Source organism: Benincasa hispida, chromosome 11 (assembly GCF_009727055.1).
Source record: "Benincasa hispida cultivar B227 chromosome 11, ASM972705v1, whole genome shotgun sequence".
In the NCBI taxonomy this organism is placed as follows: domain Eukaryota; kingdom Viridiplantae; phylum Streptophyta; class Magnoliopsida; order Cucurbitales; family Cucurbitaceae; genus Benincasa; species Benincasa hispida.
Genome location: NC_052359.1, coordinates 6,071,227 through 6,090,347, shown reverse-complemented (window position 1 = coordinate 6,090,347; position 19,121 = coordinate 6,071,227). Strand labels below are relative to the sequence as shown.

Below are 19,121 nucleotides of genomic sequence, written 5' to 3'. Positions count from 1 at the left end.
CTGCCTCGGCTGATGCATATCATGGCTAACATCGCATCCTCTTGCTCACACATCACTGTTCAACGCATACGCTGGTTTCACTCTTAGACATTCGTGCTTAGGCCTAATGCTCATGAATGCATCCCTTGCCTCTAGCACGCCTCAGCATTCCTTCGCTACTATGCGTTCACTTAGGCAACCTTAATTGCCCGCATACTATCCATCCTAGGCCTTCACCAACCTCTAAAGCCCTTGATCCATACCTCCTGTTGCACTTAGTCAATTTTCCAACCTTAGGTTCCTAAGCCCACAAACGCCCATGTGTTTCCCACTTGTCTTAGCCTTCCCAAATTTTGTTTCAGTGTTGGCTGCTCTTTGCTACCAGAGAGCACATCATCTCAAGACTTAGAAATTTTTCCCCATCTTTACCTCACACGCCTACTCATTATAATTTTCATACTTTTTTAACTACTACAAACATTATAGTCACATACTTACAATAACTTAGACACATAATTAGAGGAACTTAAACGTAATTAACTAGTAAAATAAGGTTAATTATTGTCGAGATAATGGTCTATTTCTTCGCCTTCATAGTGCAATGCCTACCGTTATTGATAGACAGAAGAATCATGGTATGCACTTTCGTGTACTAGCTAAAGTGTTATGTATGTTTGGTGAAGACCATATTCACGTTGGTACCATATTAGGTAGATGCATATTTTCTTTTTCATAAAAATGGTAACTTCGTTTACATTTAAATCTTTTAAAAGTTATTAATAAAAGAATTACTCGCAAGGACAAAAAAAATTCAAAATAAGATTTAATATATGATATTCGACCTTTCACCTAAATATATTAACAACCATACTTAATAATCCTACCTACTAGTTGAGGTGAAATAGTTAAAGTCAATGAGTAATGATTACATAGTTATTTTGAAAACCCTCTTAAATTTTAACAATTAATCACAGATTAATGTGTTGAACTAGCAAATAAATTAGTTTAATCCATTGACTTGACTAACTAGGTTAAAACACATATCACTAAGAGGATTAAGAGGTCATATGTTCGAATTCTCTCATAACCATGTGTTGAACTAAAAAAAATTAACATACCTTTCTCGACATTTTGGCTAAGATCAAGTGTAAAAAAAAAAAAAAAAAAAAAAAAAAAAAAAAAAGTTGCTATAAATTGACTAGTACGAAAGAGAATGAGGTTGTCAGAGGCTGTGCCCATTCTCCTATCAATTAGGATCATCATTTTAGCAATCATCCTTTTTAATACAAACACATTCTTGTACAAATGGACACCATACATCCTCTCCTCTTAAGGGGTCATTCAACAAACTCAAAAAGACTCTTTGAATTGCTCAATCAACCAATCAAACTCCCAATGCTCATCTCCAAACACAATTCAACCAAAATACATTACTCAAAACTGAATACTCCGACAATCCACGACAAGATACGAGCACACAAGTCAGCATCATTCGTCATCGTCATCACCGTCTCCTTCAATATCAGACTAAATCACAGTCACATGAGAGCTAGAAGTCCAGCATATTCGTAATAAGACAACTACACCTTGTGTTAATTGTATAAGAATTCATGGTCGTTCGGTCATGCTGTAGCCTTCTGCTTGCTGGTAAATACTATAGTTCTCTGGTGTTTCAATCTTTCCTGTCAACTGCTCATTCCCTGCTGGAATCAATTTCAAAAAGAAAAGCACACATTCAATTCTATATCCTCTGTGAGACAGAGATGATATCCAAGCAAAAAAAACAAAAGTGTCAAATGAGGATCTTATTAGTGTATATGTATCTAGATGTAGCAAGTTAGCAACTCATTTTAACTTGAACATTCTTGTCATCGTAGTGGTATCAAAAGAAGGTGATTTTAAAACAATAACCAGCAGGACCACGGCTTTCCCTAACAAAACAGAATTCAGAAGTTTCTGTGTGTATACTCTAATCAGTAAGTTGAAAACTTGAGAAATTGATGAGTTTAATACTTTTCTGAAACCTCCAGATAATATGACAAGAAAAAGTTGGATATGTCAGGCAAAAAAGATGAGTAATAGAACATATGAAAGAGTGACAAGAAACTCTTATGGCATACCCTCATAAAAAGACATCTGGTTGAAACTTCTCGCAGTTTTTAAACTTCCATTCGAAGGAAACAAAGTATCAGCTTTGTTGGTGTTTGGATCCCGGAAATGCAGTTCAGAACTCATGTCCGGACTCTGGAAGCACATGTCGTCCCCCAAAGATGCAGAGGATTGATGAGTTTGAAAATCCACAGGTTTTGTCTTCTTATCTTTTGGTGACTCGACTTCTGTCTCCACTTCCGATTCACCATAGGCGGGTGCTGTACTTTGCTGCTTCCTCTTCGATCGAGCACGCCTGTTTTGGAACCAGTTATAGACATTAGATTCAGAAATTTGGCCATGCTGACCCAGTTCAGAGGTTATCTCTTTGATCTTTTGTTTGCTGGGAGTTCCATTCCCTTGCTCAAATATACGCTCTAAGATCTGAAGTTGCACAGGCGTCGGAGTCCATCGTTGTCTAGAAGTGATTTTGTGGCTGGAAGATGTCATCAATGGCTCACAATACATATTACCCAACCTCATTCCTGCAAAGCAGCAAGAAGACACAAGCTTTAAGCAAGTGCATAGAGGAGGCTCATCAGATTGTCTCCAAGATCATACAGATGGAGCAGAAAGCAGTTTCCAATTGCTAACAAGTGAAAGCCATACTGCCACAACTATCTTAATCCAAAAACCATTAACACCACATTATCAAAACTGTCCAGTCTTCAACTGGCTTATTCAATTTACAAGAAGTTGTATAGTTTTGAACCCCTTATTCAATTGCTAAAGAAAACACATCTCCCCCGTTTTGATTAACGGTGTTGACGATTACTTTTTTCATTTTTAAAAATTTTCACTTCTTCCAAGAATACTCGTGAATTAGTTCTGAAAACAAAAACATTTTTATTTGAAGTAGATCATTAAATATTTACTAAAGTGCCTCTTAATCATATAAAAGATACCCATCCTGCAAACAATGAAGGAAGAAGGAAAGAGTTACTTTACGGCAGGGCTACCAGAGACAAAAGGACCACAAAAAAGTTGGATAGCATCACAAAAAGGGAAACCAGTCGTAGTCTTACAGCATTAGATGTTTGCCCTTATTTTGAGGTAACAAATAGCTCAAAATGACCAAATATTTGCACGCATTTCCAGAAGTTCAAAAAAAATAAATAAATAAAACAAGAACAAGAACAAAACCTCGAGAGATTGCACCATAAACGCATACAATACCAGTAATCAAAATTCAAAAAGGAAATTCCAAGAAATCGAAAACTCTAATCAACAACACAGGCGTAGTAGGTGTGTAAGGCATAGTTAGGCGATTCGATTGAAAAGAAGAAGTTGAAGAAATTAAAGAGCATTTTATTTCAACCTGTGAGATCCTGGTGAGCAGTGAGGGTCTTATGCATCTCAACTAGCTGCTCACAAATGGTGGCGTAAACAGCAATTTGCTTGCGAAGAGTCTCCAATTGCTCGTCGGTCATGACTTTGACGTAGAGAGCGCCGGCGGTAGTTCCGGTGAGGTGATGGAGATGATCGTCTCGAAGAGGAGGGTTCTGATGATGGTAAGGATTTTGCTGCTCAGGCTTTTCCCACTCCATCATAATCTCTCTGCTTCAAAATTTTCTTTGAGAGAGAACGAAAGAAGAAGAAGAAAAAAAGGAAATTCAGAGAGGGCTGAGAAAAGCGGACGGTTAACGGGAAAGTAAAGAAACAGACAAATATGCGGGAAGGAGAGAGAGGCCCAAATCAAAATTAATTATTTATTTTAATGTACTATTAAAACTAATTCTCTCTCTCTCTCTCTCCCTTTTTTTTAAACATTAAAATATTTCTCCTTTAAAAATTAATTTCATGATTATTCCTATAATTTGTCATTTCACACTCTACTAATCTAATCTCCACCATAATTTAATCATTAATCTTCTTTTAAAAATAGAAATATGGTCAGAATATTTTAACTATTTTTTTTTACAAACAACGTGTGGAGTAGGAAAATCAAACTTATGACTTCAAAGTTTTAGAACAAATACTCAGCTATACTCATTTTGGCAACATTGGATTATTTGATTAAAGACATATATGAAATATGTTTAACCGGTTTTAACTAATAATGTATTAGTATATATGGCCTTTGAACTCCATTTCATTTTTTTTTAATTCAACTCCATTTCAATTTTAGGTCTAAATAGGAGAGTAAGAAATGAATGATTTTCCTCTTTTGGTTGTTAAATTCGAAAAATATACACAAACATTTAAATTTTTAAGTTTCCTTTCAATTTGCCCTTTTAATTTTTTTTTAGAAATATTACCTCTAATCCATAATTTTTCTTAGCTTTGTCTCACTCCATAAAAATTTAAAAAAAAAAATTACATTTTTCGTCGGCAGAGTTTTATAGAAGATTCTTTTCGTTATTATTATAATTTTTTTTTAGCTCTAACTACTTTATTCAAAAAAATTTAAAAATTTAAAAAGGTATATATTTTGAAGACCACAAAACAATATATATATATATATAAATAAATAAATAAATTGGATATGAGTTTCTTCCCAAAGAAAAAAAAATAGATGGACTCGAGGATTGTAGTTTAGAACTTAAATATCATGGGATCATCTGTAATTGAAAGAAAATTAATTCGTAAAAAAAAATTTGCAAAAAATTAAATTTGAAAAATATTTCCTTTTGAATCTAGACAACACTGAAAATTAATTAACGAAAGTTCTTTTGAAAAGAGAAATGAGAGTTTTTTTTTTTTTTTTTTTTATATATATATAAGAGAGGTTACGAAAAAAGTGTCAGTAAAAATGTTTAAAAGCAATGATAAAAGTAAAACTACTATGTGTAGTAATTTTCACTAGGTGGGCAAATCAGATATTTATTTAAATTCATGAACTTTTTTATAATATTAATTCAAAAGAAAGAAAAGGAAAAAAAGGATATAATACTATTAGTACTTCTAATGTCAATTAATTTTAAATTTCGTGATTTAATTTTTTTTTATCAAAGTTAGTTAAATAATAATAACAATAATTTATGTGAATGTAATTTTACAAGTTATAAAGAAAAAGAAATCATTTCTCTTTTTTTTTTAAAGAAACAATTTCTTTTTTTTTAAAAGAAACAATTAACTCCCATACTAATTTTAATTTGAAACTACATCAATTAAAATTAATTACTAGACCAAAACAATAATTGTAAAGTACAAATATCAAAATATTACTTTTAAATTTTAAGTAAAAAAATAAAAAGACGTCCCTATCAAATCTATCTCGGATTTGATTTTTTTTTCCTTTATGGAAAATATTCGAATCTAAAATGGAAAGCAATTAAACACAATTTAATTTCCTTATAAAATAGGAAATGATTTAGTTTGAAGGGTAATTGAGTGGAGGGGAAAAAAAAGAAAAAAGAAAGATATTTACACAGGGAAAGGCAACCGGAAGTATCGGTGGAAGAGAGCTGACGTGTCTGAGTTTCCTCTGGCACTGTCTTACCCTGAGGGTACTCGTCGGCCCAGTCAGCCTCTGACAAGTTGACGTGTTATTCTGAAAGTTTGTGCTGTCTGTTACGGCGGTCGGCGGTGGAATCACGGCGGAGATAAAAAGAAGATGTCGGAAATTCTGCAGCTTTTGACAGTGAAGGGGGAGGGTGTTTTTTCATTTGTGTCAGAGATTGATGGTCTTCTTGTCCCAAAAATCAAATTGTTTTTTTTCTTTTATTATATATATATTTTTAAAGGGAAAAATAAAATGAAATTAATAATAATTAAAAACATGGACACATGCAGGGTCGTTGTCTGATTAGTAATATGCATGTGAGAGTGTTAATTAATTAGATGACTCATTACCATTAATTGCATTTAGCAGATAAATACAAAAGCCTTAATCATATCATATTTGCCTTTATTTTTCTCTCTCCCATCGTCTCTTTTGTTTAATTAAGATTCCGTTGGGATTTCATAGATCTTACTTTTTTGTTTCTGATAGAATAAATACCCAATTTTAATTTCTTATCTGCAATGGGAATAAGGAGAATTAATTGAATTAAAAATGAGTTCAATGAAAAAAAAACTTTTGTTGTAATATGTTCTGATCAAATTATATTTGAAATCACAATAGAAAATGCATAAAATCGTCATTCATACCGTTTGCTTGTTAGAATGAATACCAAGTTTCAAATTGGTGTGGGGCTTTAAGAGTTTTATTTTTTTTAATAAAAAAAACTATTGAGATGTATGAATTTTGAGGAATATTAATGAGAATATATATATATTAAAAAAAGTTCAATGTAGATGCAAGATTGAAAATGGTTCAACAACATGTCGGTGAAGTTTGGAGATTAGAACTTCCAGTAAATAATTAGAATAATGTATATAATCAATTAAAATGAGAATGAAAAAAAAAAACATATTCATGATCTTCGGATAGTAAAGGAGACTAGAAACTTATGAAAACTTTATTTTTCATCTATAATGGGGGCACATTTGTAACTATTGTAAAGCAATATGTTCCTAAGTTCTGGAAATTAAACACAAGCCATTTGATTATGAATGCAAAATGACTAGAAACTTATAAAAGAAGCTTTACTCTCTCTAATGTTGATTTGATGTTTTCGAGAAGGGGTTACTGGAAGCCGATGAGGGATTGGAACTGTCTACATAAAACCAACAACAAAAAGGAGTTGGGGAAAATCGCAGGTATTTGAAACTACCGTAACACTACCTGTTCTAACAACATTCTTCCTGATCCTCAAGTTATCACTCTTGCTGTAAAAAAAAGCTTTAGAGATTCTTTCTTTGAAGGAGGAAGCTACCTCTCCTAGGATCAGTTTGAACATCAATCCATCTATTAGCCATTGGAAGCCGCTAAGATAGAGTTTTTGGAAGATGAATGTCGATGCCGCTTGATCGAAGAACGTTCGGAGCGGTGGGACCGGTTGGATTATTCGTGATTGGAGTGACCACCCTATTGGAACCGATTGGATTATTCGTGAAATCTTAGACTTATCAAAGACATTTTTTTTGTTGAGAAGACTCTTTTTTTCTCCTTCTATAAGTGTATAATTTTTGGAAAAATCTTAGAGAATAGAACAAAGTTGCCCATAGTCTAGCAAATTTGACTTCTTCTACCCTTTTTAGAAAGGGTTCCTCCTATATTATCCTTCCATCCTTGAGACGAAATGATGTTTGAATTGTTAGATTATTCTTTGATTTTTATGAATTTCATTTTAAAAAAAAAAGGAAACATAAATTTATCAATAGTTTTCCCGTTAGATGAATCATAATTTATCCATTGGGCTAAAATATAATTTAGATGTAGGACATAAAATATGATGATTCTAGATAGGGTAATACTTGGGTGCATCCCAAGATGTACCAATTTCTATACTTTTTCCTCCTATCACTCACACCAAAAAAATTAATTAAAATATTTTAAAATATAAATAAAAATAATTCGCCACAGCACAAAAATAGTCACAAGTATGTATATATATATATATAATACTATTGAGTTTTTAATAATTAAGGAATGAAAAAAGATAATAGTTACATTTCAAATTAGTACACAAAATTTGGAGATTTATGCCTATTTAGTCCTTAAATTTTTAAAATTACAAATTTAACCTCTAAATTTTCATTTTCATTTTTTAAGTTTATAGATCTACTAGACATAAAATTTATATTAGATATAAAGTCAAATTTATATACAACAGATTAAATAATTTTATAAATTTTTAAATTTGTCAGACATCACAAACAAAATCGAATATTTTTAGGGGGTGTTTGGCTCACCAACATGAGTTCAATTGGTATAATATGCCAACTCATTGTTTGGCCCAACTTTAAATGTTGGTGGAGTTGAGTTGGTATATTTTACCAATTCACCCCAACTCTCCATTCTTTCCATGTTTTCAATGGCTCCACCCATCGGCCACTGTCACACTCCGAGAACTAACTCCGGACTCCAAAAACCACCTCTGATAACAACTCCGGCGAGCAACTCCGAGCTCTGACAACCACCTTTGATGACAACTCTGACTCCGACAACCTCCTCCAATGACAATTTCGACGACAAAATCTAGACTCTAATAACCACCTTCGATGAGAGCTCCGGCGACCAACTCCAACAACCAATTATGGCCTCTGATAACTACCTTCGGTGACCCAACTCCGACGACCACATTCGCGCTACCAACTCCGACGATCAATTGGCTCTGACAACAAACTCCGACAACCACCTTCGTAGACTCCGACAACCACCTTCGACTACAAACTCCGATGAAAATCACCTTTGATGATCACTTTTGAGCAAGCAACTCTGACGACCAACTCAAGGCTTCAACAACCACCTTTGACGACAAACTCCGACAACCAACTCTAATACCACTTTCATGTGACTAACTTCGGGCTCCAACAGTCACCTTTTCGACTACAATCTCCAACGGAAATCATCTTCGACGACCACTTTTGTCCAACCAATTCCAAGATTTGAAAACCATCTTCGATGACAAACTTCGAAAACCAACTCCAATACACCTTCATGCGACCAACTTCAGGCTCCAGAAACCACCTCCAACTACAAACTCCAGCAAAAGACATCTTCAATAATCAACTTTGACAACCACTTCCAACTATTATAAGATTGATGATTGTTAAAGTATGTTGTAGGGTTGTTGATTATATAAAAAATATTATTTTGTCTACAATAAGTGCAATATTTATACGTAATGAATTCACATATTGAATGAGTGTTAAGAATATTTAGATGAAAAATATGTATGTAGTTGAAAAGTATGTAACATATAACAAAAAAATTCATAAAATGATTTTTTTTCTAAAACATTTTCTAACAAGAATTAGTGAAAAATAGGAATTTGTTCTTTGATGATCTTCCAAATTTAGAGGAAATGAAAGTGAAACTATTGAACAAATGTAGTGACATTCAATTGGCTGTTACGATGATGGGTAGATTTATTTAAAAAAATTCATGACATAGGAAAAATATAGAGCTAACAATAGGAAGAAGAAAAAGAAGAAGATGATAATGAAGTTCATGGAGAAAAATTAGCTAGAATCAAATGTTTTGATTTTACTTTAGTTTCTCATTTTATTTAACCATATTTCTATCAAAAATTTAATGAGTTAATTGTTGTTTATTGCCAAAAAAAAGAAAGAAAAAAAAGTTTTAAAAATTAAAAGAAAAAATTTACAATTCATATTTTATTCAAACAAAGATAGATAGAATCATTGAATAAAAAAATTTCAAAACAAAAATAGTAATCATAAAAGCATATTATCCAAACTCTGTACCCCCAAATACAGACATATGAACTCCAAATATCCTATCTCAATTTAACTCTCCAAATAATTCCTCAAAGACTTATTATATGATACTTTTTAAAGTTTAAGGAAAAAAACATATCACACAAGTAGGGACACTAAACTTGTAATTTAATTAATAACATGGGTATTGCGAGGTCAAAAGTATGGGGGGAATAAAATAGAAGAGATGATGTAGAGAGATGTTGGTTAAGGAGAAGAAAGAAGGGAGATTAGAAGATAAATTTGATTAATAATCCAATAAAGAGAGAGAGGAAAAGGATGATTAGCCGACAGAGCATGTGCTCCACCACTAAGCACTAAGATAAAGAGGCAGGTCAAAATCAGGGGGCGGCCATGCCAAAACGATACTTCCCATTGTCCCCACCACCACCAATCAATATCATCCATCTCTCTCTCATTCTATTTACTGTATGTGAACAATAATAAGAAGATAGAGTGAGTGAGAGATTGGAGAAAACAAAATTCCTTCCATTTACATTTATGGAAATGGAAATAGAAAGCCTACACCATAGACTTTTCCTGATGATAAGGACGAAAGATATTCTCACACCAACATACCGATTCAACTAATTTTCAAACAAGATCCAATTAGTTTCCAAACAAATGGAGAACAGATGTAACATTCCAGTTTCCTATATTCGCTTATCGTTTTTGGTAGCCATGATCATGAAGACTAGAGTCCTAAATTTTCAACCGTCCACGTCCTGCAATAATTCTACTTTTAGTTGGTTCGGTATGAATCCAGCTTCTTTCAAAGTCCATGGATATTTTAGTTTTAGATCACTCTCTCTATCTCTAATTCTATATAGGCTAAACTCTCTCTATACATATAAGTAAAAGTGTATATATTATATCAAAAGTTGTAGCAAAACTATTGTAAACATTTCGAAGCTATCTTGATGTGGAAATCCTTCCTAATTTAGAACAAAAATTGGAACCTACAATGATGTGGCAGTGAGATAGAAAGGTGTGACAATTCAAATTTTCATATAAAGATTACTGCCACACCATTTTCGGTCATAGTAAAATTCTAACCTACGTTATAAAAACTGGAGTAATATAGATATTTTTATAAGTGAATATGAAGTTTACTCTTTCAGCTGCTTGGCTTTTACATATATTAGTATGGTCTACCTAACCCATGATGAAACATCATAAATAGCTGGACCCACAATTTGCTATATGGGAATTGGGTAGCTGAATGAATTGGTAAAGTTCCACTTCCACTCTTGCAATTGGGTCCTTTGTCTCTTTTAATAGTAAGGTTGACCACAATTAGGTTGACCATTCTTTCGGCTATCTTGGAGAATTTATGGTGTGGGTTGGCCGAGTAAGATATGAAGCATTTTATATCAAATAACGTCTAACCATTAATTCTTTTTACATACTTATTCAAAAAACAATAATCCTTTCTCCTGGTTTCGACACAAAACATTCTATTTCTAACAAGCCAAAGCATGCTAATCTAACAGAGATTTGTATGACCCGAAATTTAATCAAGGGTCGAGCAATATTTAGCTCCTCGGTAAATATGAGCATGTATATTACGCCACAGAGATTCATATGTGAAGGTCACAATTTATATATCACATGTTTACATTTACCAATCATAAAATTAAGCCAACCAAATCCAATAAAATTTCTAGTCTTAAACCTATTTGTTTTTTGCATAATCTAACCACGTATTATAAGGTTTTAATCTAACTTTCTAATTTTTAAACTTTATAAACATGGACTTCATAAAACTGTGAATCAAACAAAACAATCTCATAGTAGGGGGCAAGAGCAATAAATACATAGCATAAGATTCAATTATTTGTGGTTTGTCACGTTTCTGTCATAATATTATAGATGGAGAAACTTGTATGAGTTATACCTTTTGTCGCAGCAATTGAACATTGGAACTTGCGGCAGCTGATTGTTTAACTTTTCTGACGCTGGATATTACAAAATATGGCAAAGGCCAAGGATCGTGCACAAACTGCAGAGAGAAATATCATGTTAACTTTCCTTTACAAATTATGATAATTAACATCAGATAAGAGTCATTTACATCTGAATAAAAACACCTTCACTTGAAGCCAATCTGCATTAAACAAATCATATGTACGTAAAAGAAACACAAAAAAGAAAAGGTATATTTCGAGTGAATATCAAGCGTGGTATCCTCAATATTTGATTTCCATGCAATTTCTGTCCACTCCAAGGAGTAGCATAAGGTCAGTGTCCTGAGAATTAAGACTCTGCAGTTTCCAGCATCATTTTAGCAAATCCTTCACAACTTCTTCAACCAAATCCTTGATGATCAAACCTTCAACCTCTCTTCCAGTTGTATTAACCTCATCATCCATCAATGAGGACCATGGTATTGAATTTAAATCTCGAGCCATAACCCCATCAAGCAAGTAATAAGATCTATCAGTTGAAGGGTGCACGAACTTGCGGATGACATCCCATACAGAATCCAATAGTTTTTTTCCGAACAAAGGCCTCAGTGGCATAGAGGAGTTAGTAACTTTTCTTCTAAATCTGGACATTGTTAAACATGGTGCAAGTACAATAGGAAGTGCTTCGTTCAAAAGATCAAATAACATTTGATGACCTACACTATTTTCATTCTGCTCCTTCCCGATGATTTCATTTTTGGTCTCTGATTTTCTATAAGCTTCTTCTACTTCCTCAAAAATTGCATTGCTGATAGGCTTTGTAGCTGCATTATTCCGTGAAAAGTTGTTATCTGTTGATCCATCATACATACCAGAAACAATAAGAAGGTCTCGTATGTAAGCTTCTGCTGGATCTTCAAGTTTTGCGATTTCAGACTCAACGGGCTGCTGTTCCACTTTGTCCTCAATATCATCTGAATCAAGTTGATTCAGCTGTCTTCGAAGTTCTGTGATGTAAAAAAAATGTAAGTAAATATTCGAACACAGATATCGATCTCATTCTTCTACGAAATTTGATATATGTCTGTCACTGAGAGAATGACATGTTTTAGCTAGTGCTGCCTATTTGAGGTTAACTATCGTCACAACTTAGAGTTCCATATGTACGACAGTTTTCACCTTAAACAGATTATACAAAATGTTAATACGTACACTAAATTTTCTTTTAAGATCTGTAAATCAACCAAGATACATAAGCAGAAGCAGACAAACTTCTGAAGGGGAAGTATTCGAAGAGAACAGACTTGAGATGTAAGAAAACAAAATGTCAACAGTCACTGTATTCAAAGGCGTGATATAATTTGATAACACTAGAAGAAACAGTATATCAATGTATAAGAATATCGAGAGATATAAAATCTCAAAATAAACAAATCCAGGGATAAAGGAAAAAGACTTTCTTATACGGCATTGAGTACTAGTGTCGAATTGGTCGTGCATAAAAGCAACTCCCCGTACCTTTCAAGTTAGAGCTTATCTCCCTAAAGACCTGGGAAACACAGTTCTCTTCTCTAGGAGTCACATCTGAAGTTGATATTGGACTGTGATGATCAGATAACTTCCAGAACTCTTCTTGGACACTGCTGCACACAGAGGCAGGACTCGGAGGCACCTCAGTGAAATTCTCCTGGGATAACGAAGAAAAATTATTAGTAAATATAAAAGTGTGAAACCAGAATTGAAATAGTTGATAAATTATACCCTTTCATGGCGCTCTCCGGAATTCATTACAACGGTTGGTCCACTCAAGATGTCTTTGGAAGAGTATAGATTGGCAGAATGCAATCCGCTAATTGACTGAGTCTTTCTACCAAACAGCTTCCCTCTAAGAGTGAAATTATATCTGAAATTGGAAACCTTTTCTTTGAAATTAAACCTCTCTTTCTTCTGCTTTTTGACACTCACCGCCACATCACTTGCTTCATGTTTTCTCTGAATGTGGGCACCAGTTAAAATGTGGCGGTCCTCCAGAAGAAGTTTCCCAAATGATGTTCCTGACACTGGAGCTGATAATGACCTGGTGAGATTCCTAGGAGATAATTCTTTGGGAAGAGCCTCATTTTGGTCTGCCTCATGCCTGAAAGATCTAGTTTGTATAACTTCTGTATCTCTGAGTGCTTCCCAGTAACTTGAACGTTTTCCATTTTTCAAAGTGGTTTCTACTTGGTTCACAACTCTTTCATGATCACATACAGATGACCTAGAGCTGCCACTATCAAGGTCTGAATTTGAATCTTTCCTTTGAACATTTCTCAGTCTCTCTGACAACAATCTTCTGGTATCTTTGTTTATGAATTCTGGGGAATCTAACCCATTAAATTGAATTTCGCTATTGTATGATCTTGTGGATTCTGAACGAAGTAAATTTATTCCAATGTCTCTTGTGACATTATCTCTAACCTGTGTGGCTATGTTCTGAGCTATTTGTCTTGTGTGAGATGGCCTCTCACTATATGGTGTCTCTATTCCACTTCCACGAGCTGCATAACCTTTTTTCAACGTTTTCCCTTGCAATTCGCATCTCAGCCGCTCCTTGACCTCGTCAAGAAAATCTTCAATACTAACTCTTTCTCCTAAGGTCCCTGAGGAGTTTTTCCAGTGCTCTTCATGGAGGTACATCTTATCAGGACCAGGCTTCAGAATCACAATCTTTGTTGGGCCACGCGATTTGTCTTTCTGATCACAACTTATCATGCAAGGGTGTTCAAAATCTGCATCCATGGATTTACTTCTCAAAGAAAAGGATCCCCTCTGCTCAGCTGGGAATGTTTCCCTCTTAACGCCATCATCCAGATCGATATTTCTATATGATTTCATCTCCACTGTTGAACCTTTAGGTTCCGCTGAGACCTTCTGACTCAATATTCTCCTTGTGTTTGCATTTAGTGCCATCTTCTCCTTGGCAAGGTCGTCCTGAGCAAGTGACCGTCTGTTGATGCTACTAACTTCAATAACCCTTGAACACTCCCTAAACCTTGCAGCTTGCCATGCTTCAAATTCCTTTTTGAACTTTTGTAATTCCTCTTCCTGAGGATGTTCCCGACGGTGTGATTTTCCCATCTTCTGACTGCTGCTCCAACGATCATCGCCCTTGTCATTATCTTGATAAGATGAGTTCAGGTCCATTTGCTTAGAAGAATTTGATTTGGAGGATGCATGAGAATTGCTTCTGCCATTACTTTCTCTATTTGAAGTCTTAACTCCCTTGGTATTACGTCTCTTGTCACTTAGCTCAACTACATCTTTAGCATCCAAGGGCAACATATCCATTCCCATGAGTCGAGCAACAATGCTTGGTCCATTATGTCTGACATTTGTGCGCGTGGATATTTCCTTATCAATTAATTTCTTCATTGAAGCCTCATTTTTCAAATAGTCCTTATCAGAAAACACTTCATCGATTTGATAGGAGTACTGAAAATTTGGCAATGATCACGTGAAATGTTGATTAGAGAGATAGAAAAGGAAATGAATTGGAAAATCACACTCATGAAAATAGTATATTGGTACAGGGAAATAATATCTAGAAAAGAATTTGAGAAAGTTAAGAGGATGGACACTTGAAAAGATCCTTTTCAGAAATAGAATTTGAGAAAGTTATGAGAATGAGAGTGAGAGTGTTTGTAGGAAATACTCCAATTAGGACGTGGGATAGCAACAAGATACACCTGCACATATTTCTTTTGTGTTCTTTAACTTAGTAATTAACAGGAGGCCATTTTCATATAATTTTCGTCACATAGGCTGATGACTATTGAGACAAGTGTTCTGAACTGTTAAAGCTACAGGTCAATTAGTTTTAGGACCTTTTCGTAATGAAATTATTAAGAGAGTATACGACATTCAATTTCTTGGTTGCAGTCGAACTATTGATACATAATATAGATGATAGGTCAATCCAATATCCAACTCGGTTGGCAACATAAATTCATGAAACATGAAGATCTTTTTTTTTTCAAAACTTGTATCCTAACCATTGTGCAACAAAATTTAAGGCTGGAAAAAGATCTTACGGATTCCAATTTTCAAAAAGATTCTGCAAAGGATGTTGACTAAGATAGAATATCAAACAGAACAAATTTGCCAGACACATATCAAAGATTGAGATCCTGAACTTAGATGGTCCTATTATATAGTCAAGACTTGTTTCAGTTTGCTGTAGGGGAGAAAGCTTCAAGTAAATTCGAGTAGTAGTATAATTGTAAATTCTAGTAGTAGTATAATGTTCTAAAAAGGAACAACATCATAACAAGATATCTGACGTGAATGGCTGTTCAGTTAGTATACAGCAAACAAAATGGTAGATTTACCGGTATTTCTTCTGCAGCACAATAGTTTTGGGAACTCTCCATCTGTAGCTCCAGGCTATTTCGAGGAGTTTCCAGTCCTGCAGCAAAATGTAAATGCTATTTAGACAAAACCATCTCAAGTAACTGATTTTCCCTATGATTAATTTCTGCTCAAGTCGACATCCTAATATTGATGAACTGGTAAGAAGTTTGAACATTCATTACACCAAAATTTCAAAGAACCCTGTGAATTATAAATTTAGAAAAATCTGGTATGTGAAAAAAAAAATGCTTCCATATGAAAATCAATATTCTAAAGTAAGCTTGGTTGTCCAAGAAAATTTTTCTATTCACTATTCCTCAACTAACTCTCTAGGTACTACATGCTCTAATATTTTGAAAATACTTTAAAATCTCAACTTAATGTCAGTTACATTTTAAAGGAAAATTACTCTTTAGGCAGAACTATTAGAACATGCTCATAACCAAGAGCATAATAACATAGATCAATCATACCACCATGACGTCTCTTTTGATTAAATATTTTCTTGGCCATGCTTCTGTGATAAAAGTCAATAGGATATAATAAGCCTCCCATGCAGCTTGTGGAACTACCATGACGCCATCATTTTCTTGGTTCTTTCATACTCTGTATAAATTGATCTGAATGTCTTGTTTCCCTTGAAATGGAAAAGAGACAAAAAAAAAAGTAGGCAAAAAGATAAGTCCATGAAGTTTAAAAACTGGCATGAGCTACAGAAACAAAAACAGGTCATAAGCATTCGAACCATATCCTGGAGAAATTAATATCCTGTATGCATTTGAGCCACAGAACCAACAGTACACCCTAAAGAGAAAGTCTATAATAATTCATTCTTTATATTCAAACCAAAATCTCTTCTCATTTTCTTGTGATTTTGGTTTCATGGAATCAGTGAGCGGAGAAATTCAATGGCTCGATTATGTACCAAAAGATCACGAAAAACCATAACAAGCACTACTATTCCAGACTTCGGATAAAGACGAGAGCAAGATCCATAGAAGAAAGAACATGTCAGATTTCATATTTTTTTAAAGGCTTCAAGGAAATTCGTGGTACAGACTACAGAGCAAAGCAAACAAGAATTCTAGCAAAAAAAAAAAAAATGATTCGTTAATCACTTCAAAACCATCCACTTACAACATAACTTGAGAATCAACAATTTAACACAATCATAGAAAGAAAAGGAAAAAAACAAGTTATCCAGAGAGGTGAAACTTGAATATATCGTGACCTGAACAATTCAAGTCCGTGATCAATACGCAAATTCACTCTCAAAACAGAAAACAAAACGCAGTCTCAGAATCAAGACCTGCTTCGTTAACCAATTAGCTCAATTGAAATTCTCCGAAGTAATCGAACAGAAGAACAACGAAGTTAACTGCTCAGCATTGCATCGGAAAATTTACAGAAATTGAAATTCAGATAATAGAAGACACAGAAATTAGAAAGCAGTGGAATGGAGATCGCACCATAGAGGAGAGAGGAGGAAATGGCGACGGAAGTTGAACGGAAAAAAAGCGCCGGCGAGTGAGGAAGTGCAGTTAAACAAACGAGGTGTTCAGTGGAAAATTAAGGAAGGAAGAAGAAATTAGAAATGGAGACGATCGTTGGATGCAATCATGAATAGGAATGTGTCGACGCAAAAAGTAGGAATTGAAAGCCATCAAATTTCTCGTAATAATTAAATAATAATAAGAGTAAAATGATTATCAAATTGGCAAAACTATTTTCATTTTTCTTTTTAAATAAAAATAAAATAAATGAAACGGCAACGATGAATATTATTAGTAGTAATAATGAGGGCTAAAGTACGTGGCATATTATGCCTGTCCAAGACCTGGTCCCACTCTCCCGTCAAAACATTTTTTTTTCTATTTTTACTTAGGTAATAAATTCATATTTTTCCATGAATTTTCCAAATTTCTTTTAGGATGTTTTCAATGGGATAAACTAATAAAATATCACTATTTTTGTCTATTGCGAATTATCATCTAGTAATAGATGTCCATTTTGATCTATTACTATCTTATCTAATTAATGAACGATGATATTTTACTATACTTAAAAATATTTTCAGCAGCTTACAATTTAAAACAATTCTCCTTTCTTTTAGGGTTAAACTTTACGTAAAATTTTATTTTAATATTTCGGTTAAAACTTCTTATGGAACAAATATTTGGCATGTATTCTTTATATTTTAAGTTATATTTATTGAAGTTTGGTTTCAAGGTTAGAAATAACATAAATGTTCTTTTTCCTAATGCATTTAATTAAAAACGTGACTATAATAGAAAAGCATATTAGTTAATTGCATTATATTTTTTAGTTTAATAATATGGTGAAATGGAAAGATTCAAATCTTGATTATATGTGCTTAAATTAGCTTAGTCAAATGACATTAATTTTTTTAGGTTTATTACATGCACAAGATAACGTTAAAAATTATATAAATGGGTGTGTTTCACTTCAATGAAATATATTAAAGGATTTTATGGGGAAAAAAAGAAAAATAAATTTAAGGATTGTCAATGAAAAAAAATGTTGATAAATATTAAAAATATGGGCATTACATTTCAAACAAGAGGGAATATTCATACCTTTAATAAATAAATAAAAGTTATATATGTATTGACTAATTCAGCTATATCTAAATTGGAATGGCAAATTTTTAAATTTATATATTGATTATGAAAGGTAAAGGTTAAATTTAAATAATTTTTTTTCTAATCAATTTATCCATTTTATGGGATCTTTAAAATTAAAAATCTATTAAATAGTTTTAGAATTCGAAGGTTTATATTAAACACAAAATAAAATATTTAAAGGCATAATGAATTTTTTTTTTCAAGACATCCATGAATATCCTAAAACTCACTAATTTACTATCAATATAAGCATAATTAAGGAGTTAAGAAAGTTTTCCTTTGGCCAAAGAGTGTGATTGAATCTGTCATAAAATATATGTTAGAGACTAAAAAGAATCATCATAAATTTTTTAAATTATTACCATATCCAAAATTTTATAATTTAACAAAATTCTTTAATATCTATTATTATACCAAGCACCCAAGTAAAATAGTCCCATATTCCCATCCAAAATTGTTATATTAAAGGATTTTTGTTAAATTATATTTCAACAATTCTAGGGTCATTTGGATTGACTTAAAAAAAAAGTGTTATTCAAAAAATTCATTTTTATTTAAATACTTTTGATCAAAACCATTTAAAATACGGTTCAAAATCTATTATGAGTGGTTGTAACACTCCAATTTTCTCTAGAATAACTTATTTTTTAAATTAAACACTTGAAAATATATTCTAAACACACTCATAGTCTCCCAACTTTCAATTGTTATAATTTAGTATCAACTGACATTCAAATGTGTTTGTAATTATAAGATATGCGGTTCGAATCCTTCTACCCCA

The 19,121-nt window shown here is 33.2% G+C and overlaps 2 protein-coding genes across 8 annotated transcripts; both read right to left on the bottom strand.

The window, feature by feature from the left end:
- Positions 1 to 1,178: 1,178 nt before the first annotated feature.
- LOC120091009 (WUSCHEL-related homeobox 13) lies at positions 1,179 to 5,781 on the bottom strand. Of its 3 annotated transcripts, none has more exons than XM_039048785.1 (4): positions 5,498 to 5,781; positions 3,446 to 3,699; positions 2,100 to 2,612; positions 1,179 to 1,682 (listed from the first exon to the last, which is right to left on the bottom strand). In XM_039048785.1, the coding sequence occupies exons 2-4, from the start codon at positions 3,675 to 3,677 to the stop codon at positions 1,588 to 1,590; spliced, it is 840 nt and encodes a 279-aa protein (XP_038904713.1). In that variant the 5' UTR covers positions 3,678 to 3,699; positions 5,498 to 5,781; the 3' UTR covers positions 1,179 to 1,587. The 3 variants fall into 3 exon arrangements, with proteins under 3 accessions (XP_038904713.1, XP_038904716.1, XP_038904714.1); XM_039048788.1 differs by having other exon boundaries at positions 1,179 to 1,679; positions 5,498 to 5,779; XM_039048786.1 differs by having other exon boundaries at positions 5,570 to 5,585.
- A 1,996-nt stretch (positions 5,782 to 7,777) lies between these two features.
- LOC120091008 lies at positions 7,778 to 17,378 on the bottom strand. 5 transcript variants are annotated; one of them, XM_039048782.1, is made up of 8 exons: positions 17,165 to 17,378; positions 16,169 to 16,332; positions 15,674 to 15,750; positions 13,065 to 14,777; positions 12,822 to 12,990; positions 12,024 to 12,310; positions 11,294 to 11,398; positions 7,778 to 8,705 (listed from the first exon to the last, which is right to left on the bottom strand). In XM_039048782.1, the coding sequence occupies exons 2-8, from the start codon at positions 16,248 to 16,250 to the stop codon at positions 8,676 to 8,678; spliced, it is 2,463 nt and encodes an 820-aa protein (XP_038904710.1). In that variant the 5' UTR covers positions 16,251 to 16,332; positions 17,165 to 17,378; the 3' UTR covers positions 7,778 to 8,675. The 5 variants fall into 5 exon arrangements, 4 of the variants coding, with proteins under 4 accessions (XP_038904710.1, XP_038904711.1, XP_038904712.1 ...); XM_039048783.1 differs by having other exon boundaries at positions 7,778 to 8,650; XM_039048784.1 differs by lacking the exon at positions 7,778 to 8,705 and adding an exon at positions 9,389 to 9,823.
- Positions 17,379 to 19,121: the final 1,743 nt, after the last annotated feature.